At 31.5% G+C, this 26,764-nt stretch overlaps 1 protein-coding gene across 3 annotated transcripts in view; it reads right to left on the reverse strand.

Annotated features, from left to right (window-relative positions):
• The window catches only part of RapGAP1 (Rap GTPase activating protein 1), a 277,491-nt gene that overhangs the window by 109,332 nt on the left and 141,395 nt on the right, over positions 1–26,764 (reverse strand). For 2 of the 3 annotated variants that reach the window (XM_090111816.1, XM_090111817.1), the window contains one exon: positions 1,375–1,516. In XM_090111816.1, the coding sequence (XP_089967942.1) occupies positions 1,375–1,516 (142 nt within the window). Of the gene's footprint in view, positions 1–1,374; positions 1,517–17,682; positions 17,848–26,764 lie in introns of all 3 variants that reach the window. The other variant, XM_090111814.1, reaches the window with a different exon arrangement.

The raw sequence follows: 26,764 nt of genomic DNA on the forward strand, positions 1-26,764 counted from the left end.
TTCTTATAAAAGTTTAATTTAACAATTACACGCAGAATGAATCTGGGGGATTTAAACCCAAAATAAAATAATAATTCGTATCCGGAGGGTGCATTTTTAATATTACCACATATTATAGCCGAAACAGTAATATTATGTATTCTTTGTCTAAATCAAGGATAATATACATAATAACAACATTTGTAACTCATTAATATTAATTCGGAGATCATAATCTTAGATACTGATGAATATTTATGTATTGTACAGATTAAGACATAATTGTGACATAAAAGCCATTTCCAAAAAGCAGAAATTTGCTCTTTTTTGTAATAAATATAAAACATTTTTTTTTATTTAAGTATAATATCAATATTCAATGTCGCCTATCAATGCTCTGATTACATAATTACATCCGTTCAAACGCCTGACAATTAATATTGTACAAGGTTACACAAAGAAATTCCTTCGCCGAAAAGTTATTTTGCAGAATAAAATTTTAGTTTCATACGAAAAAACTTTAATTTCATCCGAGCTGGAAACGCTCTGTAGTAACCTCATATTACAAAACATACTTTGTTTTTTCTGACTTATTAATTTATCTACGCCTATTTATCTATGTTAAGAATGTCTGCAAACAATACTTCTAAAATCGTATCGTATAATAATACCCCTTTGAAAGCTTTAGTTAACAGTTAGAGAATTCCAACCGTCAAAAATAAGTCCAACAAAAAGTTGAAGACGTCCGAACAATGGCCCGACAGGCCAGAGGTAATCTCGACATGCTCCGTTTACCACCCTCAGTTGCCTTTATCATTACATCGAACTTCCGCCAATTATTTCTATGGTAATGGTAAAAACGTTACAGTTGACCCCAAGACGCCGGTCGTAGAAAATCCGCCGTAAAATTGCTTGACCGGCGAACTTGGCCTCTGCCGTTAACAATTTGTGAATCTAATTTTCGATTTATTCTTAGTTGGACGGTTTGTTGTCCTAATTTTTTATTGAATAAATAAAGATGCGACGATTTATAAAAGAAATAAAACATTAATTATTAAACGACCCAAAATTTCTAAGTAATACAGTACAAATTTTAAACAAATTATTTGATAATTCTCATCTTGGATATTTCTCGTTCTTAATTATTGATTTGAATATTAATTATTGATAGGTATATAGATAATATTTCTAAAATAATATTTTATATTTTATACTAGCGGTCCGCCCCGGCTTCGCCCGTGGTACATATGAAAAATAGATGTTGGCCGATTCTCAGACTTACCCGATATGCACAGAAAATTTCATGAGAATCGGTACACCCGTTTCGGAGGAGTATGCAGACTAACATTGTGACACGAGAATTTTATATATAAGATGTATATAAGATTATCTTACCTGAGAAAAATACGGCGGCAGTACCGCCCTCTGGTCATCGAGGCGGGAACATTGTACTCGTTCTAGTAACTCGAAGAGTTCGTGTTGGGCGCGAGCGCCACCTGTCGCCGTTGAGCTCCATGGCGCCGCCACGTGTTGCCGCCTGGCGGAAGAAATGGGAACTAATGTAGTTTTACTTCGGCAGTTTGTAGTTCAGAAGCGGTGCGATAGATGGCGCTATACTTAATGATATACTTAAGAGACAGTTTCTTATACTAATAATTATTATTACAAATATTTAAAATAATGACATGTAAATATTTAATAATATGTAAAATAAAATAATCACGTGACGTAAAATGAAATTCAGATCAAATTTTAAATTATAATATTACCTACCATCTTACCTACCATAGACACCATAGAGTTACCGAGTGAAAATCTACTTTATCATTTGAAAATTCTTTGACTCCCAAATACAACATTTAGTACGAGATCCGGCTGCAGGATCAGTGCGTTCATCGGTTTTTTGCTTAAAACCGAATTTTTATGTATATTTATAATTAGGAGAATATATATCGACTAGGTTGCCAGTCAAAATTTGGCCGCAAGCATGTTTAATTAAAATTTTTGTAATCGATTTTTGGCAAAAAAATTCGTTCACTTGTTTTTTGAATAAAATGTAGTCTACATCACGTCAAATGATATAAAAATTCTAAAAAATCACGGTTGCCGCTTTTCACCTGGCCGCAACATCTTGGCAGCCTGGTGCAAACAGGTATGATTTCGATTTATTTTTACGTTCATAACGCACATTTATGAATCATATATCAAATTAAAGCTAATTTTTTTCTATTCATTATCATATATGGTTGCCTAATTAAATCCGGCCGCAAATAAGGGTTGCTGGCTTATAAAAATTATAAATATAGGATTAGTGCGTTCATCGGTTTTTTTCTGAAAACCGAATTTTTATGTAACTATATGTATTTATAATTAGGATAATATATATCGACTAGGTTGCCAGTCAAAATTTGGCCGCAAGCATGTTTACACTCAACCTTAAATATTCAACATCTTTAACAGCCGGCAACCCTTATTTGCGGCCGGATGTAATTAGGCAACCATATATGATAATAAATAGAAAAAAATTAGCTTTAATTTGATATATGATTCATAAATGTGCGTTATGAACGTAAAAATGAATCGAAATCATACCTGTTTGCACCAGGCTGCCAAGATGTTGCGGCCAGGTGAAAAGCGGCAACCGTGATTTTTTAGAATTTTTATATCATTTGACGTGATGTAGACTACATTTTATTCAAAAAATAAGTGAACGAATTTTTTTCCCAAAAACCGATTAGAAAAATTTTAGTTAAACATGCTTGCGGCCAAATTTTCACTGGCAATCTAGTCGATATATATTCTCCTAATTATAAATATACATAAAAATTCGGTTATCAGCAAAAAACGATGAACGCACTAATCCTATATTTATATTTTTTAAAAGCCAGCAACCCTTATTTGCGGCCGGATTTAAGTAGGCAACCATATATGATAATAAATAGAAAAAAAATATCTTTAATTTGATATATGATTCATAAGTGTGCGTTATGAACGTAAAAATGAATCGAAATCATACCTGTTTCCACCAGGCTGCCAAGATGTTGCGGCCAGGTGAAAAGCGGCAACCGTGATTTTTTAGAATTTTTATATCATTTGACGTGATGTAGACTACATTTTATTCAAAAAACAAGTGAACGAATTTTTTTCCCAAAAATCGATTAGAAAAATTTTAATAAAACATGCTTGCGGCCAAATTTTGACTGGCAACCTAGTCGATATATATTCTCCTTATTATAAATATACATAAAAATTCGGTTTACAGCAAAAAACCGATGAACGCACTGATCCTGCGGTGGGATCTTAGACTAATTGCTTTTAAAAGATAAATAAAAAAGAATATAACAGATTTCTACAATAGTCGAGGATTTTCTTCATTAGGTACTACATAAGTCTACAATACGGTTTGTTGCAAAGAGGAAAGAAGCTTCCGAGATTTTATATCTCCTTTTATTTACGTTCAAAGCAGTATTATGTCTTTGTGAATACAGTGGTATTAGAATTGCCATTATTATCATATGTATTTGTAATTTATAGAATGAATACGAAGTAAGCAAGATAAGTACGATTTTTATACATAAAATGTAGAACTCCATAAAGATATGAATTCTTGATTTTAATCAAAATTAAGTATATTAAACAGAAATGAATAATATATGTAATTATGCGACAATAAGTGTTTACTTTACATGTTAAATCTAGGTTACTTCAAATATTCAATAGAAGATAAGAATAATAAAAAAATATTTCAATAACAGTAGGCCGTATGTCATAGAGATTAATGTATCATTTTTTGTGCCGCCCAGCACGAGCCGAAATTTTCGAAATTTCAAATGAGATAAATGAGATCATTTATGTTAAGATAACCGGTTCATGTTGATACAGAAATGTTTAAACAAAGCGGCTCGCGCCAACCCTCCGTCCACTCGAAGAATAGCGCTAATAAATACCTCTGTGTATCTGTGATTTATGAGTCAATTAACTGACCATTCAATGACCCCTTTTTATTGCTGAGGTATAAACGAACTAATGCTTTTCCGAATTAAAACCAGCCCTAAATCCAATAGTTGCGAAAACCAGTCTCGTGGCGACTCAATTAAGAAATGTTTGTTTTTCAGCTAAGCTCAATTTGTAAGTTGAAGGGTAACTATTGTTATCGTATGTGTAATTTTGACGACGCGGTTGGCGCAGTGGTAAAGTAACTGCCTACTGAGCCGACGGTCCCGGGTTCGATCCCCGGTCAGGGCAAATATTTGTGTGATGAACTCAATTATTTGTTCTTGGGTCTGGGTGTTATTATCTATATATGTATTTATTAAATATTATATTTATCGTCGCCTAGTACCCACAACACAAGCCTTAATTGAGCTTACTGTGGGACTAGGTCGATTTGTGTAATAATGTCCTATAATATTTATTTATTTATTTATTAATTTAGAGCAGCTGTTCTGATAATAATATGTTATTTTCTTTTAATTTTGTAATGTTTCGGTCTTCCGCGGTGAATCGCTATTTATGGAAATCGTGTTACTGTGTATAGTGTACTATTGAACGTATTATTATATGTACAAAATATAATTTGCATTGTAGATTGAATACTTGTAAATGGTAAGTTTTACATTTTTTACATTTGTATGCAATGTTTACAACCCATGCATTAGTTCCTTTGCTGGTATGTATGTATGTTCGTAAAATTTTACGATCAGAATTGAGACATTAATGTTTTTGTTTATATTCAACGCTATTAAAGTACCTAAGTATTTGTCCTTAAAAAAGTCCTTGTTATTTAAAAATAATCGCCATTATCCTATACATAATTCATATGCTAAAATGGAAATGTGATACTTGAAATGCAAAAATTAAGCAATTTATATCTAGGCTAAATACAAAAATATAAGCCCAACATAGCATGAGTATAATCTAGTTAATAATTTATTATAGGAACAAAGATTCACCTAGATATGAACAATTTTAATATTCTGCTCATTCCGCGATTCCGCGAATGTTAAAATTTTAACTGCATACATGTGTTGCATACTATATACAGTATGTGTTATATGTATGTATGTGTTAGACCACATCTGAATATTTAACAACACATGTGGTGAATGCATGTGGCCATTCATGTGGTAGACAACACATTTGCAAAACCTTCATTGCAATTTTGTTTGCGTTTATTGTTTTTAAAACGTTTTGCGTATTTTAGTATGATGAATATTTTCGTATTAGATTTGTAGTGACAACTATCATAGGTTTGCGTTTGCTTGTACATGCTCCATGCTTTGTACATACATGACTAGTTCAATCCGATTCTTTCATATATAGACATGATAATATGAGCCTCGATAATATTATATTTAGAGAGTAATCTATCTGTATTCCCTTTTTTACCTTAATCATTCAGTATATAATGCATGAAAATTTAAAATTTAAAATATCGAAAACATATCAGTAAGTATTCAGTACCTAATGAAAAATGTCATAATATTTTTTAAAATTACATGTTCAATTCACTAATTTAAAACATAATAACGCGGTTAACGTGTTTAAAATACCTATAAAAGATTAAAGACAATGATTTTAATATTTAAGTGGGTTTTAAGAATCAATCAATTAATTTTATAAATTACGACTCTGTATCGAGTTTCTCGTCCCGTTCCCGCGGATTCAGTTTCGAGGAAGTAATTCGTCACTTCTTGTTCTTAAAACAATAAAATACAAACAAATAACAGAGAAATGGGGACAATTTGTCACCGCACGCTGTAATTACAACTCGTTATGGAAATGAAAATTATATTTAAGCTGTGTACTGAAATTACTGTGTAAATCCTTAATAATATGTTGTTAAAATTTTGATAGGCGGATAATGGTCCTTAATGTAGGGTTAGCACTCGAATAAGATATTATTTATTTCGATAATAAGACTATTTTCGTCGTTGTTTGTATGGATAAGCTTTAAAATATTGTTTACCTCTAATATATTATATTTTCTCCACTAGGATTAGGGTTGTAACGCTTACGACTTCTATTGCCTTGTTATTTATATTTCTATGGTTGTAACTTGTAACTGTTAAAGATCTAAAATAAAACGATGATTAATTATATATTTTATTCATTAGATAGAAGGAAGTTATACTATCAATTTAAAGTTGTTTGTAGGAATGTATCCATACTCTCCTTTATGCTTAAAATAATTTGAACGAAATATTGTACTTGTTAAAATTTAAAAAATAATAGATAAGTATCTATTCAGTAAAGCATTTTGTATTCCTCATTTAATAAAAGCACAGGTTCCTAATTAAGGCTGGTAAATCGAGAATCTCTAAAACATCTCAAAACAAGACAAGAGAAATTTACATTTCTGTTGAACTTCCCAATTAGCGAGTTAGATAAGTTTATCTGCGCAATCACAAATAAACTTTCGATCAGAACTAAACAAATATTTACAAAAGAACATTGATTGAAGAATATTTTAACGTTTTAATAACATTTAAATCTCATTCACTTATAAAATGAATAATAATACCAGCCAATACCACACCAGTACATAACTAAGGGCCCAACATTACAAAGCAATGTATTAAACACCACAGAATATCGCACAGGGGAACAGAACAGAATACAAGTGCTATCTCTAAAGTACATTGTACAGGTATGATAGTCACACTTGTCGGTCTACAAAAGCTCTTTAAAAAAAGTGTCTGGAAAGCCTGTATCGCGACAAAGAGACGCTTCAAGGGACATAAAGCCTTAAGCAAATGGGCGAGGGGAACTGTAACCGTTACATTTATCATTTCAAAACATAATCTGTGTAGGCACGTATGAAATATGTTATTCAGATTGGTATGTAATTCCAGATATACTCGATTCGCGGTTGTCCTAGTTGTACCTGGATAAATAGTTCCTGTTTGGCTATAATCTGCAAAGCAAATTTCAGCTTAATAGCTTTGGTAGATATTAAACTGTCGTATGTATAAGATTAGTAGGTTAGCTTGTAAAGAAATTACGAAGAACCAACGAAGAACCCAGTCGCGAAACTCAATGCTCGGAATATTGATGAGTCAGAACTCAAACTTCACAATATAAACTCAAAGTTAAGTAACATTTAATTCGCTTGCAGAATATCATAAAATATAGATTTAATCCGTGAATTATGGTCAATTATTCTATGTGAATAAACAATTTTATCCGACAGACAGTATGTGGTCTCAAATTATAGGAGAATCAGGAATTTATTATCCATAAATTACCTTTATCAAGACTTCGTGCAAGTCGTGATGAATAGAATTCTATAACTGAGTTATGTAACTGTCCCTTTGGTCTAGTATTTACCACTTTGAATTTCTGATAGACTTGATGGAGACTAGAATAAAGCTGAAATATCTGTTTGGCTATTACGCATCAAATTTATTTGTTGATTTTTTTTAATCTTTGTTTATTTAGGGATTTTTGTCCTAAAGGACGATGACAATCCCATCGATTTGTTGACAAAGGATAGAATAATAGCTTGTTATTACTTATTAAAGGCATTCAAATGTAAAACAAAACTGCTATCATATTGCTCATATATAGTATAGTATATAATATAATATACTATAATACTAGTACTGCTATTAAAATGATTTTCTTTAAGTTTCCGTAATAAGTTTAGTATTCCGGCTAGTTTTCAAATTTAAAATGTTATATTTGAGGACTGATTTTTCAATCCTTGGTTAAAACTTATTCGTCGAATAACGTTAAACTTCCGTTTCAAAAATGTATTCCTATTACGTACGTTACGTATTTGACAGGTGACATTTTAATATTATCGTGTAATACTTTATTTGACGGGTAAGTTTAATCCAAGGATTGAAAAATTGTCCCTGAATGTTATAAGTAGTTACTTGTTAGTAAACTCAAACTCAAACTCAAACATTTATTTATTCAATTAGACTTCTTCCAGAAGCACTTTTGAATCGTCATTACATTCTTTAAATTTACCACCGATTCGGAAAGCAGTATCTATGGAGAAGAACCGGCAAGAAACTCCATAGTTGCTCTTTTAAAGTCATGTCCATATACAATATAATTTTACATTACATGTTACTTACATCTAACTACATAATATTATATATTATCATAATATGCCAAAGAACTGTCCTGTTATTCTTACGCGACAACCCTCCATGGATTTTCATCTTCCATATATTCCTTAATGCTGTAGTAGGCTCTCTGAACTAATACATTTTTTAAATAAGTTTTAAATTTAACACTACTAAACTCTTTAATACTATGAGGAATTCTATTGTAAAAACGTATACCTTGGCCCATAAATGAATTTTTAACTTTAGCTAACCTATAAAATGGCATTTCAATTTTATTTCTATTCCTTGTGCCATAACAGTGTCTATCTCCTACTTTTGTGTGTAAGTCCGCGTTTTTGTGTACATGTAAAACATTATTAAATATATACTGTGATGGTACAGTGAGGATACCAATATTCTTAAAGAGATCTCTTAGTGAGTCCCGAGCACGTAAATTATATATAGAGCGTATGGCTCTTTTCTGTAATATAAATATAGTTTCTATATCTGCAGCCCTGCCCCATAGTAGAATTCCATAGGACATAATGCTATGAAAGTAGCTAAAATAAACCAATCTAGCCGTATCTTCATCGGTGAGATGCCTTATTCTTCGAACTGCATATGCAGCTGAGCTGAGCTTAGCAGCGGTGGTGGCAACATGGGTCCCCCATTGTAGCTTCTCATCTAGTGTCAAACCAAGAAAAACAGTAGACTCGACAGGGTATAATACCTCCCCGTTTAAAATGATATCCCTTTTGACCTTTTTTACATTTGGAAGGATAAACTCTACACAATTTGTTTTTTTTTGCATTCAATAATAAATTATTAGCATTGAACCAATTAGATATGCGTAAAAGAGCAGAGTTTACTTCGTCAACATTTGTGTCATATCTATCCACATTAAATATTAATGAGGTATCATCTGCAAACAGTACTATTTCACACATATCCTGCAAATAATAAGGTAGGTCATTAATATACACTAAGAACAAAAACGGTCCTAAGATAGATCCCTGCGGAACACCAATGTTAATCGGCGCACCGCAAGATTTCTCTCCATTAACAACAACGGTCTGTACCCTGTTCTGAAGATATGAAGCTATGAGGTCCTGAGATAAACCTTTGATACCATAAAAATTTAGTTTCCGTAATAGAGTGGAATGTTCTACACAGTCGAAAGCCTTAGAAAGGTCGCAGAATATCCCCAAAGCATTCTTTGAATTTTCCCATGCTTTATATATATGTGACAAAAGAGCTATTCCAGCATCAGTGGTAGAGCGCCCCCTTGTAAAACCAAACTGTTTGGCGTGCAGTAAACCATTTGAAACAAAATGACTACATAATTGGTTTAAAATCAATTTCTCGAAGACTTTGCTCAAAGTTGGTAAAATAGAAATAGGCCTATAGTTATTACAGTCTTCTTGGTCACCGCTTTTGAATAAAGGAATAACTTTACTAAACTTTAATAAATCAGGGAATATACCACAGTCACAACATTGATTAAATATAAACGCTAAATGGTTGGCAATGTTTTCTATAATATTATTTACTAAATTCACAGACATTCCCCAGAGATCACATGTTTTTTTTAAGTTTAATGTTTTAAAAGTTTTAACAATTTCATCTGCAGTCACATGTCGCAATTCAAATAATACATTACACTCCGCAACATGGTCCCTCAAATAGGACTCCGCAAGCACTGATGATGAATTTAATTTTTTAGTAATACTAACAGGGACACTACTAAAGAAATCTTCAAAAGCAAGCGCAACATCAGCACTTTTGTCAATGACCCTGCCAGCATTTACAAGTTTTATGGTACTATTTGTCCGGCTTTTGCCCATTTCACCATTAATAATTGTCCAAACAGTTTTAACTTTGTTATCAGAGTTGCGTATTTTATCTCTGACATATAGACACTTGGCAGTGAAACAAACTTTTTTAAAAGTTTTTGAATAATTTCTAACATAATTATGGAATGACAAGTCTTTGTTATATTGCTTCATGCCATATAACTCATATAGAATGTTCCTGCATCTGTGTATACTAGGTGTTGCCCATTGACTAAATGGTAAATCCTTGGTGATACTTAAAGATTTAACTTTAAATACTTTTTTAAACTCATTATGAACTAAATTAAAAAGATTTGTAAACATTTCACAAGGATTATTATAAAAGGATTGATCATTCAGGTTAGGCAGTTTATTATTAATATTATCTCTAAATTTATCAATGCCTTTTTTAGTTATAGGCCTAACATTAATTCTTTTAAACTTAGGTATGCAATCCCATTCCAAAACTACTTTCTGGCCACAGTGATCTGAAGTCAGTATATTGAGGATATTTTTTTCTAGACAGTTGCAATCACAGTATATATTATCAATACAAGTTGCAGAAGTAGGTGTAATTCGTGTGGGTTCATCAAAAACTTTATACAGATTAAATGAGTGAAACAAATTAACTATTCGTGTTGCCGTCTGTGTGTGTGAAAGTAAATCAATATTAAAATCACCACATACTATTACCTTCTTTTTACTCCTGCCTAAACGCTTTAATGTTTCTTCCATGACTGTCTCAAACATATTATAGTCACTGGAAGGAGGTCTGTATACGCAAACAATAATATAACGCTCAAGCTCAACACAGGACAGTTCAATGGTGCGTTCTACAGAAAGACTTACAATGTCAGTTCGTTCTTTGCATTTAACACTATTGTGTACAAAAATAAGAGAACCTCCATGAATAGCATGTGCCCTATAGTATATACTTTTTAATTTATAATTATCAATATTTAATAACAACTGACATTGTTTAAGCCAATGTTCTGTTACACAAAATATTTTTATACTATTATGATTTAAAAATAATTCTATTTCTAATAATTTGCTAGTATAAATTATTTCCTTCACATTCATCTAGCCGCCATAGATCGTACCTTTGTTTGTATGCTAGATGCGTTAAAATCCTTCATCTAGCTATATCCAGCAATCTTCAACTCATTCACATGAATACAGATTTTAATCAATAACAAGACGATATTCTAAGCCTGACAACTTGGATCGCGATAGCAAATTCAATAAGTGAGGTCGGGTTCAAATGAACTAAAGTTGGGAACAAACAGGGTGTTGCAGTTAACTTTAACTACTATACGTACGTAACAATGTTAAGTTGTTGTGATCTGGGAGTTTGCAACAAACAGATAAATTTGGAAATTTAGCGTTGTATAATGAGCCTTCCTGATATGAATTTATAATAGTTGGTAAGATTGTGATTAGTTTTGTTCATTGAAAACTTGAATAATAAATGGTTTTTGTACGTGCTTAGTTTAGATTTGGTTTCGGTTTGTCTAGTAAGAATAAAATAATTGCTGACACATATTTAGTAGATGAGGATTTAAGAGGATGGGACACAGGTCACATACCGTGCATGCCAATAATGATATGTCCAACATGCCGCTTATTGTCCCAAGCATGATGGAGACAGATCGCAGCAAAAAAGATTAAAAAAAATGTTTAGTAGAATTTCGTTACCCACATGCTGATGATTCAAAATCTACATAGATCTTTCATTTCTACAACTGAAGTAAATCTTACGATAGTAATATTGGTCAGTAGTAAAAATAATACAGACGATCAATTTTACCTCATATCTCTGGCTAGAGAAAAATAGCCACGATTTGCTCTTGAGATGATGGATTTCAGAAATTAAACTCTTTGGAAATTATCCTTCTGTAGCATAGTTTGATGCACTTTATCAAATTGCCATCAGGTAATTACCTACGATAGCATCAATGTATGATGTGCTCACAATAGACGTCAATTTTTCATTATCCATAGAAATAAATGCTACGTTGTTTTATTGATGATACGTCGTGTGTTGGTTATTAAATTTTATTGTTCAGCACTCAGCTTAACTGGGTAGAAATATAGGTAGCTTGGCTTTTCCTAGAGAAAAGTATCATAATAATATGTATAAGACCGATGTGCCTACCGTCAATGAAAATATTTTTTGAATTGTGCATGTTTGAGCGATAGACATTCCATTTAAAAAATATACCTAATCAACTAAAATAAATAGCAAACTTAATTTTATACCTACCTATTGAAGACAAATTAAATATTTTACATGAATATCTTCTAAAATACGAAACCGATAAATAATTTATAAATACCGCATAAGTATATATAAATTGAACGTAGCACAAACTGCATTTCACTCAAAAAGGAATACATTACTCACGAGTTATTTGTTAGCCAAGTGCTAAATAATACGTCTAAGTGCCGTGGATTGAAATCTGAAAACCCTTCTAGCCACTTCAAAGAAATTTATTAACGAGGAATGCTTCGTGACCGGCACTGAACATAAGTCACATGCTTGTCATACTGATATATAGCGTAATCATTTAACACATTATATACGGGAAGAAATTGTTTAACATTATGCTACGGTAATCTTTACTGATATAATGCTGGAGTTTGTTTGTTAGACTGAAAGCTAATTCTGAAATGAATCGAATTTAAATTATAATATTATGTTAGATGGTTCATTTATTGAGAAAGGGTAACGATAAAAAAAGCGAAACTTCACCAAAACTGTTCAAAACTGGTTATATATATTTCTTGAGAGTAAAACAAGTTGCATGGGTCAGCTTAAAAATAATGATTGACCTTTCTAACCTAACGTATTTTATAATCGCCGAGTAAACCGATGTAATAAAACGTATGATTAACTCGTTAATTGATTGAAATCCGATCGATTAAATTGATTAGGATGGACCTCCCGATGATAAATTTATAGATTATCCCAACGCAGGTGCTGCAGGTTTTTATTGTTTTATACCCAATTTAATTATTGTATTTCATTGGAAAGGTAACCGGCAGTTCCATTTTGCATTCCTTCATATAATTAGAACCATTTCACTTTAATTTATGCAGCTATGTTTGATTTATAAATGTTATTATTTTAATGGTTTCCTAGTACCGCCTTTTCTATTGAAGCATTTGTAGAATAATATAAATTTTCGTTAAAAATCGTGTAATCGCGGTAACAATTAAAAATTTAAAATGCTATCTACAGTTGACATCATCGAATAAAAATTTAAATTTTATTGCTTGGTTCACGAACTAGTTTTTAATATTCATGTAATTGCAAAAAAATACGCTAAAAACTCCAGTAATGGGGGTGTAATAGCTGATTATTAGGACAAGGATTATTATAATCAGCATAATCAGCAGTTTTGCAGGTGTGTTCGTCCGTTATTCAGCATTACACACGTCAACTAATTGACGATTATAACCACCATTTAGTATAATGTACGGTGTAAATGTTCTATAATAATATGAATTAAGTCTTTTCTAGGTTGGGTAATAGTTGTAATAAGAGTTTAAATATAAAACTATAAATTATCAATGTAATAGCTATTGTAAATCGGCGTTTTTATGCGAATCGTATAGGTATCACGTTAACTGTTGGGACTGCTGTTAGCTGTTGAGTTGTGAAATCAATTTTGTAATAAGAAAGAAATGGCTCGATACTTCATAATAATAATTACAAGTCTAATTAAATCTTAATGCGGCAGTAAATGGGGTTTTATATTCGCTGTTTACTATCTTTTAATGAATTTAAATTAACTTTTTAATAATAGATAAGTGAAATTACGACCGTTAATAAAAATACTTATCCTAATTAATGCCTACATTATTTTCAAATTTTCTTGAAATTATTAATAAGTTTAAAGCTATGATTACTTATGTTTATATTCAAATTTCCTATACTTGATTTAACATCAAACTACTTTAAAACATTTAATTGAGTCTTACAAGCTACGAAACACGAATATTAACGAAATCCGAAGCAATTAAAGTTGGAGAAATATCTTTGTTTCACAAACTTGATAATGGCTGTCTTAAACGACGTTCCTTTGTACTTTCGATCAGAACTAATAGTACATCTATCATGATTAAATATCTAAGCTAACGGGAGCTGAAACTACTTGTACCATAGACCATAGAGTATAGACCATAACAGATAGACTCGATCACGCGAAATGAGGAAGTATTGAGGCGTCTATCGATTTATTTACCTTGCTAGTAAGTATTTATTTTTGATTGATGAGGTATTGGTACTGATGTTACAATTAGATATTTTCATGCGTTTTTACGGTAGGATTAGGTATCACGTATAAAAGGTTGCAATGAAATAAAACATCGGTAATAAATAATTAATACTTATGTAAGTATTTGTTATATACATATATATGTAGGTACCTACCGATAAATTGGGATATGGTTTAAGGCGAAATGAGACCCAAAACAGACGTTTCGAGCGCACGGAGAATTAATTTTTTTCTTCAAAAACTTTGAATTAGATTTTTTTTATTTATCGATTTATTTAATTGAAGAGTTTGTTTAGTGACGTTTGGGAACCGAAACACGATTGACAAAATTTGCCTCGATAGAAAAACGTTGTGAAGTTGCCCAAAAATTAAACGGTGAATCAATTTCATTTGGACAATAGTAAAGTAATATCAATGAAACTTTATCCACATCCACTTCCATTCAATTCTTGTGGGACGTACGGGATTAGATTTTTCAATTAATACATCAGTAATTTAAAAAAAATATATTTATAAACTATGATCAAAAAATTGCGCGCAGGCCGGTCGCTTCCGCCGTTCCGCCTCCTGTTAGTCGACGCCAACGCGTCTTAGAGAGCAGTCCTGTACAACTTTTTCGCGCGGTGCCGTTGTCTACTCGCATACGTGATTTAGTGTTAGTGTTACTAAAGTTTTTCATAAACATGGTGAATTTTGGTGGCCAAAACATTGATAGTGAGAACATTAGGAATAAAATGTTGCGAAGGCAGATGAAGAAACTACAGTTATTGAATCTAAATAGGTAAGTTTAATGTTTATCATGCTTATTTATAATATTTATTATGTCTTTAGGTCGCTACAAGTCTAAAGATTTCAACTTCAAATATTTTGATTACTAGGTATATGTTTACAAGTCTAAATTGAGAAACGCATAAATGAAAATCTGATAGTTATTTTTATTTGTAATAAGTAATATTATTTTAGTCATATTTTGAGATTTCATTACCTATTTATGATTTTTGTATTAGTACATATATGTTTACAAAGTCTGAATTTAGCAACGCACAAATCAAGATTTTATAATTTTATGCACTCTGTCTTTATTTTTATTTATAATTTTATTTTTGGTATAAATAGGTAATGTTTTAGTTGTTTTTTGAGATTTCATTTTCCAATAAATATACTTCTGATTTGTGTATGTATGTTTATTTCTAATAGCGAAGCGCGACCACGAAAAATCCGATGTGCAGCTTGCAAGCCAGGACGCAATAAAGACACGTTGGTCTTTTAGACCAACCATGATTACCAGAAAGTGATATTGATCTTCAGACAGTTTCACATAGTACTTTTTTTGTGTAAGTTTATTCTTATGTCATTTATTTATAAGTCATAAGATTGAAGATAGTGGAATATTTCAGACTAGTGTAAGTTATCACTGATGGGTAGGTAATTACCAGTGAGATCAGAAACAATTTTTATTTCAACCCTATTGCGTATAACTTTTTTGTTTTTTTTTTATTGTATTATAACTACTGTCTGAGGTCTTTCACTGCACCGGTAATTGTAATTTTTTTACTTATTAGATATCATGCTATTTTAGGCTTATTGCTGATCTACTTACAATTCTATACACATGTGAGCAATCCCAAGACAAGGATTAGATCTAGACAGGATTAGATAAAGGATATTTATTTATACATAATATATCAATTCGAATGAATGTATGTATGAGTAATTTTTTTATTTGTTTTTATGAATACTATTTGCATATTATGCATAAGCATAATTACTTATAAATTTTATATAAAAAATATTTGAAAAATTTGTAGTTATGTAACTATGAAGTATGTAGGTAACTAAGCCGACAAACGACTTTTTTACGAGCTAGGACAATAGAGCGATAAACGAACAGACACAGCTGCGAAATTTTTTACTAATTTTTATAAAAGCACTTGTTATAATAATTGCGGTCAACCGTAAAATTTTGCAAACAAAAGAACGATTTTCTCAGAAAGCTTGCTATGTATGACGCCGACAATCGAGTTTATTACGGGCTAGGATAATAAAGCGACAAAGGAACGTACACAGCTGTGCAATTTTTTCTAGTTTTGATGACAGTATCTTTATAATAATCGTGGTATTATAAGAGGTATTATCAATTAATTTTTCTCCTATTATAACTTATTATGGTTGTTTCAGCACCTCAATGTACACAGTACAAGGATAGCTCAAAGTAACGGGCAAGAGACATACATATTTATTTACGGAACAAGGAGAAGAAGTCGTATCAAGAAGATAAACATTGGAACAATAAAATGGTAACAAAACCAGCATTCGAAAATATCTGATGTTTTAAGTATATCAAAATGTCGGATATATTTATTCAAAAATAATCAAAATTGTAAATGATATTTTTTTGTCTATTATTGTTTTTTTTTTTCAATAAATATGATATAAAAACAAAAACCCGTTTTTTAATCTTTTAAAACCGATAATAATGTAAAAAAGCAAACGTAAATAGCATTATTCTATTATGTATTTTTATTATCATATTATACGTAAAGTCCCCGGCATGTCGAAAAACTATAAAATTTGTTTACAAAGATTTGCAAATAAGCTAGTAACGTAGGTAGCGACAATTCTAACAATAAAAAATAATTGCATCATAAAATAATTTAGTCACAAGCTCACTTTTTGTAACCAGATTTGTACCAATTAAAAATCGACCTTCGTGCAAAGGAACAAAGGTCGATTTTTCTAGTTCGATGGGCCCGGCAACGAAAAGACGTTGCCGGATCGCTTTACTCAGCTTTAACCGCGCGAATATAAGAATATAAGTAAAGTTCATTGAACCTCCGTTAGTTCCGTATGTTTCCGTCATCTATTCAGTTGTGTGGCGTGGCGAGGGGATTTTTGTGAAGCGTCCCGCGCGCTCTTATGCTCCACCCAGGGGGCGTAGCCCAAAAGGTGCACAAGCATGATTGTATTTCGTCTTAAACTTTAAACTTTAAATACCCTCTATTTTTGGATCTTCTGAAACCAAAGTTATGTTTTGAGCTAGTAGGACTTTCAAGGTATAAAAAAACAGGTTTTTAAAAACAGAAAAAAATAAATTTACATTGAATCCACGTGGATGCAATTTTGTTAGAAGTTAACAAAATTAATATGCAACAAGCGTGAATATCGTAAACGATGATAAAAAATCGAAGTTTATGCAATAAAAAACGGGAAAATATAAATGCTTATTGCTTACACATGCGAAAAATCTATGTACCTACCTATTAAAAATATAAACTGTTAGAAAAGTAGTAAATTCATCGTTTAGAAATTAAATGATTTTGGTTCGACAAATAATTACTAATTAGATACCTAGGTATATAAACCACACTATTAGGTACTATATTTTTTCTTGATAAGATAAACATAATATATTACACAATATATTATATACATTATAATTATATATACAACATGCTACAACATGATATAAATTCCAACTTGTACATAGAAACGTCAACCAAATGTCATACAAAAGATCGCCATACATACATTAGTTTCTTCATATATCTTCGTCGAGCTGTAAGCAGGGTATACGTTTCCTTTTGCCCGCCCGAGGGGAAATATTTCATCTTCGCTATTTTCGACTTCATTCGGCGATCCAACCCAAAGGATTAACCTTACGAATACGTAATAACTTCTTCCGAAATGTGGCTCCTAAAAGAAGACACCAGTTTAAAAGCGCTATTTACATTTGCTCTAAAGCAGGCACAGAAGCGAACTAACTACATGAATACAGGCAAATAAACTAAATTATACGTAATACCACATATTTGATAAGGAATGAGTAAGCTGAAATAATGACATAAATTACAATGCGCTAAATATTATGGGGAAAATATGAACAATATTGGAAGAAAAGTAAGTAACTAGCAGCGTTACACTTCGCACGTTTAAATATTTCCAATTGTAAGTAAATTTAATAAACTCTTACATTATCATAAATATACGATTTATAATCGAGTTTTCCCGTTGAAAGACCAGAACATTACTCGATGCGTACAATTATGGATTATTCCAGAACTTTCTCCAATTTCACATTAGAATATCGATTTTCAATCATAGAAATTCGTTTTGTAACAAATAATTTACCGTCAAGTTATTCCGTCGGTATTATAAGGTCGGGAATTAACAGCTATTATAATAATTACCCATCATTACGAAGCATTATTGCTGTGCACGCATATCAATAACGGTAAAGAAGATCAGATTTTGCTCTTATCATAGATCCGATACTATCATTGGACATTGGGAGCTTATTTCCCATCACGATGACAAGATTTCATTAAAAGATACTTCACAATAAAGTATATACATAAATTATAAAGTATATACATGTAGTATCTCTTCAGTATACATATAGTGTATGAAATTTTCGTGTCACAATGTTAGTTACCATCAAAAGCAGGACAACTTTTGCCGGGGCAGCAAGATCACTAGGTACATAGTATAAAACAAAGTCGCTTTCTCTATCCATATATCCCTATGTATGCTTAAATCCTTAAAACTATTTACGCAACGGATTTTGATGCATTTTTTTAATAGATAGAGTGATTCAAGAAGGTTTTAGTATATTATAATTTATTGGGTTTTAGACAAAGCGGGCGAAGCCGCGGGCGGAACGCTAGTAGTCATATAAAATACTATACCTAATAGATATATTTTAATTAAACCACACCTGACCAAAACATTAAAATCGTAGGATTAATTGCAGATCAAGTTTTATTTTTGTATGGCAGATTAAATAAAACAGGCATATTGCGATGTTATCGATATAAAAGGAGACCTATCAAAATCGAGGTCACAATTTTAACGATGCCGATACTCGTTTCAAAATATTTGATTTATTATTTCTATTGCATTTTGCAGTATTTATTGTATTTTGTCGTGTTCATTGGAGCGAATTCTTTTGTGAATTTGCCGATGCGTACTTAATAGTTAAAACAATATAAATAAAAAAATGTAATTTATATACGAGTGTATCGGTTGAAGGATTTAAACATTTAGAAGCAAAATTAATAGGAAAGGTACTCATATAAAAATTTATATCACGAAAATATAGAGAAGGCTTTGTTACCGCTTGTGATTTCAATCTATCGCTTAAACCTTAAACAAATAAAAAGGTCGGTGTAAAAAAAGCCGAAAATGTAAATTTAAATTTATGTGCAAATTATTCACATAGCCGCGCCAATCAGTGAAGGAAAACAACATGATCAAACCAGAATTTCCTTATACCAGTTTGACATGTGACATCTACGAACGCACTTGGTGAACTATGACCTAAAACCACAGCGGAAAAGTTTTTTCAAATTAATATAAAAATGCGTTAAAATCTGCTTTACATTATAATAGCTTTAATTCCAATTAATCGGTCTATTCAAAATTATCTCTAACACTTTTAATCCCTTCAAAAACTCTGAACTCATAAGGTATATGAGATATCAAAATAATGAATACCAAATATGTAAAACCGACAAACCAATTATGTTGTTCAGATCTCAGATAATGAGGTTAGCTCACGTTTGAGCGAGATTAAATTATGAACACATAATAACAAACCGCGTAGGTGTATTTTGCAATCGGCTGTATATCAAACTGAGAACTTAAATAGCAAAAAATTGAGCTATTACGTAAGCTTTAATCGTTAATATCCCAAACAATAATGGAATTAGGTATAGATATATTCATATACTAGCTGTGCTCTGCGGTTTTACCCCCAGTGCTTCGATCCTGTTGTTCTTAGCGTGATGATATATAGCCTATAGCCTTCCTCGATAAATGGGCTATCTAACACCGAAATAATTTTTCCAATCGGACCAGTAAGTAGTTCCTGAGATTAGTGCGTTGAAACAAACAAACTCTTCAACTTTATAATATTAGTATGGATATGTATTCCGTTCAAAAGTTAGTGATACACTAGGAATAATATTCAATGATTTGCAGTTCTTTTATTTGTGCAGTATTACTTAGTCTCAGTTTAGTCTTTACAGTTAAATGAACAGCCGAATGGTCATACAAATTGCCCGTTGAATCTGAAGTGGCAATAGGTAATTGAATGTATTAACAAGGTAATTGGTGATTTAGCGCGGAATTTAACGATGATTACATAATATAAAAAATACAGGACATAATTTCAAAAATACACCATTTATTTTAGAAATTTTATGAGCTCTATTTTAGATGTTTATCGCTATACGAATTAAGAGCGGTATAATCAGCTCAGCCATATTACATGGCTTTTAACTGCTCATCATATAAGCAAGGTACTTTAGAAGCCATAAAGTGAATTATTTTCACTAACGTTTGAATGTTCGTATAAATATAATATCAAAGCTCGTGAAACCCGCACCAAGCAAGCTGGCAAACATAAAACGGAACCGTAAAAATTACGAGTGTCTCTATTGATAGCGACTCTTGATAATTATCATATAACTTTTACAGCGTAGTTTCGGTGCCTTTGGGTCGTAAATAACAATTAAACATCATATTAAAGCTGGGAATGTATGATAAAATCGTTAGTGTGTATTAAGCTTTTTGAGGAACGTTTAACGAATAATAATTACTTAGTTCTTACAGTTAATAAAGTTATACTATGGAGTACCTAATCTAGGAAACTATTCTAAAACACAATCTAATGATCTAATACAAGAAATTAAATTCTCGAAAGAATGACGAAGAATACTTGATAGTTATCAGCAATACATTGAACTATTTATACATACTACTAAATGGGTTGAATTATTACGAGATGAAGAAATCAAGGATGGTTTTCCTTGGGAAACGAATGTCCTATATATGGTCCAGCAAAGCAAAGTAAAACATAATAATAAAAAAGAAAACCCTGACCGACGACCCGAGTGAGTCTCATGGCCACTGCTAAAAATGTAGAACACAATATTAGTTCATATTATTTGTATGAATTGTTCTTTCTCTAGATATCGTAAAGCAAATAACTTATCACCAATAAATACAATCACAGCCACGTCACAATATATGTTCGAGTGATATTAATTGTTACGGGAAGTAGTAACTTTGACATACGGGTCACTTTTGACCCAATACGAGATAGCTCTAGAGGAAATAGAAACTGGGCGATAACGTTATATATTTTATTAATGATTAGATAGTATCGAGTTGTAATAAAATATTAATTTACACATTGGGTTATAAAGGATGCTGTATAGACATGGCGCCTTTTTTGTGCGATAAATGAATAAAACTTTTAATGGCTAATTAAGTCCATTTTATTTTTGAGTGAAAGTATGTATTATAATTTATAATATAAGCTATGGTAAGGGATGTGGATAGAGACTTTTTTCGATCCTTTAAATTTTATTTATATGTCCTAATGTCGGTGTACATAAAAAGGTACTTTTATACAACTCATAAAGGGAGGACAGTAACGTTGCTGTATGGACAATTCATTATTCCGCAGCCTGAATTCAATACGAAATAAAATATTTCAAAGATCAATACGATAAAGACAAAATAATAATTATATACTACTGTATTTAGAATCTGGAACAAAAGCACCAACCCACGTAGTTTCATAATGCATTGCATCACGTACCGACTAGAACTTTAAACAACAGCTGATGCAAATTTTGTTCAAACAGACCGTGGACTTTACTTACATTATATTATATTATATATTTCTTTTAATTACACATATAGACTTACACATATACACATACACATATACACAGACGCACATTACAGATATCCAGGTAATCTACCGACGGACATCAGACCTTATACAGAAAATTCAAAAGCACCACGTAAATGAAATCCCAAAAAACTGCTGTATTAGATAAAGTTTTCGATAAACCAAAGAAAGCAATGTCCCCGAAACTTTTATTTATACGTGAAAACATTTTCGCAAAAGGTCTATTCGATTACGAATGTTCTACAAATAGTAATATGATTACAGGATTTACTTTTATAAGATGGCCGTCGATCCTATGTTCCAAATCAAATTTAAAGTGAAATAAATTTGTTTTAAAAACACAGTGACGTATTCAAGAGCAACCTTTCGCGTCTTGAAAAAAAATATGGAAGAAAACAAGCTACCAATTTTGATAAAAATTACTCCAACAGTGGACGTAAACCAAATGTTACTTCACCATAATATTCCTTAGTTGAAAGTTAGTTTTCCCACAAATCTCCCATACGTTCCTCAGAATGTTTGTGACTTTACAATAGCTGAGTGAACAATACACAATATTTTTTACCCTTTGTAGGTAAAGCAATTAGTCTCGGTTTACGAGTGCTAGAGTCTTGTAACTTACTGCACAATACAGCGGAATTTTAATGTGCAGCGGCTAAGCTCTTTATTTCTTTTATGAATGTGTTCTTAGCTTTAAAGTGTTGTTTTAAAAGGTGCAACAATTTCAAGTTTCACTCGCTATTCCATTCTCTCACCTCCGTAGATCGTAACTTTTATTAATGCTTGTCTTACGTTTATGAGTAGCAATTGAAAAAACTTCGTATGAAGATTAGCGTGTAGTTCTAAAAATAAATGTTTTAAGTATGTTTTTATGTGTACACATATGCTTGCAATTTAAAGGAGTTTTACTCCAAAAGATAAAAATAATTGAATAGTTACGGCAAAAATAATTTTATGATCGTAGAGCACTCTTTAATACTTCGCATTGAGTCGTGTAATATGTTTAAATACCAAATGATTTCGTATTTTTGGTAAACCTATTTCATAATAGATTTACAATATTTACGTCAAAGTATAAAACATACGTTTGTATAAAGTTAGCAAGGCAAACGCCTCCTACACCAAGTTGGTATAATAAATCGAGTCTAGTCTAGACAGTTCTCTGTGCCAAGCACTTATCAAATTTGTAACAATGTGCCAAAATATTGTTAGTTTTTACAATGTTCTGAACGTTTTATTATGAACTCAAGTCTATATTTCATGTTTTCTTGGCAAAGCGGTATGAGTTGAGTTATATTAATATTTTATAAATGTATTTGTACAATAAGCTAATAATATCTACTACATGTATCCACCTGAGTAACATTGAAAAAAATATGGATGATTACTTAATAGAATGCGAAAAAATTTGTGAACAATGTAAGCACATTATTTTGTAGTATTGTGTTGTGTGGCTGTCACATTACAACCACATTAAATTTCCTATTTATCAATACACATTATACTCTAAAAGGAAAGCACATGCATAAATAACAGACCGCGCTAAACGTATTGTGAAGTGATTAATTTGCCTTCGTGCCTCTTATTTACAACGTCGTGATTTCTCGGCACAGGCGAAAGCCTTGTTGGGCTTAATATGGATAGCTTCCATATTACCAGGCCCCAGGCTTCACCGCTTAGCGATCTGAGATCATGTGTAGATTTGCCCTTTCTTGTAAAACAGATATGATGGATCGAGATGCTTTATCACCGTTTACAAGCCTTTGGTTTTACATCATTTTGTGGTAATTACGAAAACCTTTTCGCTACACAAAAGATGGTGGATATTCTTAGGTATTTTCAGCGTCGTTCTATTTAAATAAAATAATGTATTATGTACTTAACGGAGTTATTATCAACATGCACCTAGATAAGATCGAATCGTGATGTTATTAATGTATTTTAATGATTTTCAGATATTACTATTCACGTTTTGAATTGACTGTGTATTGTGTAAAACTTTATACGTATAAAAGTAGATATAAATATTTGACGATCATCTTTTTACCTACAACAAAATAAAAACGAACCCAAATATAGTGTAAGTGCACAAAATGAGCAACAGTTGAGCAGACAAGTTTTGCTTTCAACCACTTAATCTCAAAGCAATTAGTCAGCAATTTGATGTAAGTAGTCCTGTTGTTATTTATAACATCTTTGCAGGGATTAATCTTAAGATTGATCGAGATATGAACAAACGTACCACAAGGGACTGAAACGAGATTAATATTTGAACGTAATTTTAACATGTTATTTCATATTTTATCTATAAAAGTTACTACTAAATTTAAACATATTTCATATTTTATCTATAAAACATACCTACTACATATTTACAGTTTTAATAGGTAAATATGTTTTTTAGATGTCTCTTGAGAATTATAAGTCTTTTGAGTCGTGTAATAATATATATATATTTTTTTTAGATTAGATGGAAAAGAGTAGGTACCTAGCAGTGATATTTGTATATGAACTATCCATATCACTACATGGTATAAAACAATGTCTCTTCCCGCTGTCTGTCGCCTGTACATCAGTAATCTTTAAAGCTACGCAACAGATATTGATATGATTTTTTTTAAATAAGAGCGTCCCTAATTTGCCAAGTTTAAGACAAAGCCGCGGGCAGAAAGCTAGTTAGGTATAAAAGTGGGACGACACAGTAGGATTTTTGCACATTAGATACAAGTTGTTTATTACAGAAGGTATCATTATGAGCATTATGTAAATTGCAGTTAATCATATCCCCACGCAATTGATTACATAATTATTGAGCTATGCAAATAATTGAATTGCTTTGAGATAATACTTTTCATTACTATTCACAAGTACTGAATATTACTAACTTTGAAATCCCTTTTGGTACCTATTAATAGCATGTTATGTTTGAAAACTTAATATACTAGAAAAAGTATCAAAGTATCTGAGTTATTAATAATAAATATGTAAATGCAGAAGGATTCTTTAAAATATGTGCATATTCTTGTTTATTTGTTCAAATACAAAAAAAAAACAAAATGATTATAGCAGGTATACATTTTAATTCAAGTACCACACATAAAGCCCCAGGCCGCCCTGTTATTCATAATTTCAAATTCAAGTTTGTATTTCCAATGAGAATACTTTAAGATCAAAGAAAGTAATAACGTTATATCAAGCAATATTGTTTAATTACTCTACTATTCCCGAGGTATATTCATTAGTTTGAACAAGGCCAAACTAAGCCATATTTTAGGAACTCACCGTGCCTAATGACTTCGGGAAATAGTTCTGCCATTGCAAAACCATTACCTGCCTCAACGTGAGCATTAATAATGAGGTACGTACAGTTAATGAAAATTTCTCTTTTGGGTCGCATTAATTAAAGTCATTAATATAGAGAGACTACGTTAATTGCGCGGTGTTGGTTGGATCTTTGAAAAAGTGAAGAAAATATGATGTTTTGAATCTTAACTGAATTCAAAATTTGGGTTAATTCGCCGTTTAAGCATTTATTAATAAAATTGCAACTTACGCAGTAACGTGAAGTTAACGCGGGTGAAGCTGCACTTTGTTTGTTTGAACGCGCTAATCTCAGGAACTACTGGTCCGATTTGAAAAATTATTTCAGTGTTAGGAAGCCCATTTATCGAAGAATCCTATAGGCTATATTTAATCTGGCAAAGACCAAAAAAAGCGAAGCAATGCGGGTAAAACCGCGGGGCACAGCTAGATTATATTTATATTACAGAGGAAGTCTTTTCAAAGTCAAGCAATATTCAAACAAGAATTTAATAATAGAATTAAAATTACCATCAAAATAGCGATGTGATAAGCTGTCCCTAATCAGCTTTCTGATGTGACGTTATTTGATTTGGCTATCCAATCTCCGGTAAATAAGTAAATGCGTAGTCGCTTTTTCTTCATTTATGGATTTGCCGATTTTAGCACATTAATGAAATGTTAGTACCACAGATAATATAATACTATTAATATTAGGGATGCTTTGGTATAACGAATAAATGTATACAGTGGAGGACTTTAAATTGCCTTTTATGCAATGTAAGTTAGAGATTATTCAGTGCTTCTAGGTATTTCACGATTTATTTCAATAAAAAGTTAAGTTTGGTAGTTAGTAGTTACCAGTATGACGTAAATGCAGAAAAAATGAAGTCGGTTAAAAAATGAAGACTTTCGGCGCTCTAATAAATGAAATGAATTAATATAGTTCAAGTGTGAGAAAATCGCAAAAGTAATTATTACGTAGTAACTATTTAATAATCCGTGGTCATTATGACTTTGGAAAAAGTTGGCAATGTTATCTTCTATCTATATTGAAGATGTTTAAAAAAATATGTATAGCTTCAGTTATAAATAATGGTATGCAGATACATAAAATATAACAATCCTATATTACTATCGCAACCATCCATATTCCATATAATAAATAATAATATGACTAATAGGGTTCGAGGGATCTAACCTGTTGCGTCTAACTTCAAATTACACTGCGGTCATTCCTAGGATTAACTAATCCAGATTAGTTATAAAGCTTAATCACTTAAACTCAATGGTATATTTTATAAGTGATAAAAGTTATATTGCTTTCATCCATACTAAAATTATAAATGCGAAAGTAACTCTGTCTGTCTGTCTGTTACTCAATCACGCCTAAACTACTAAACCAATTTTCATGAAATTTGGTATGGAGATATTTTGATACCCGAGAAAGGACATAGGCTACTTTTTATCCCGGGAAAATGACGAAATCCCGGAAATCCCACGGGAACGGGAACTATGCGGGTTTTCCTTTGAAAACACGGGCGAAGACGCGGGCGAAAAGCTAGTTAATTATAAGTAATTCTCTATTAGTAAGTTCATAGGTACGTA

The sequence above is a fragment of the Colias eurytheme genome, chromosome 17 (genome assembly GCF_061535395.1).
Source record: "Colias eurytheme isolate Ceu_HAF_F1 chromosome 17, ilColEury1 Martin Lab GWU primary, whole genome shotgun sequence".
NCBI classification, from domain to species: domain Eukaryota; kingdom Metazoa; phylum Arthropoda; class Insecta; order Lepidoptera; family Pieridae; genus Colias; species Colias eurytheme.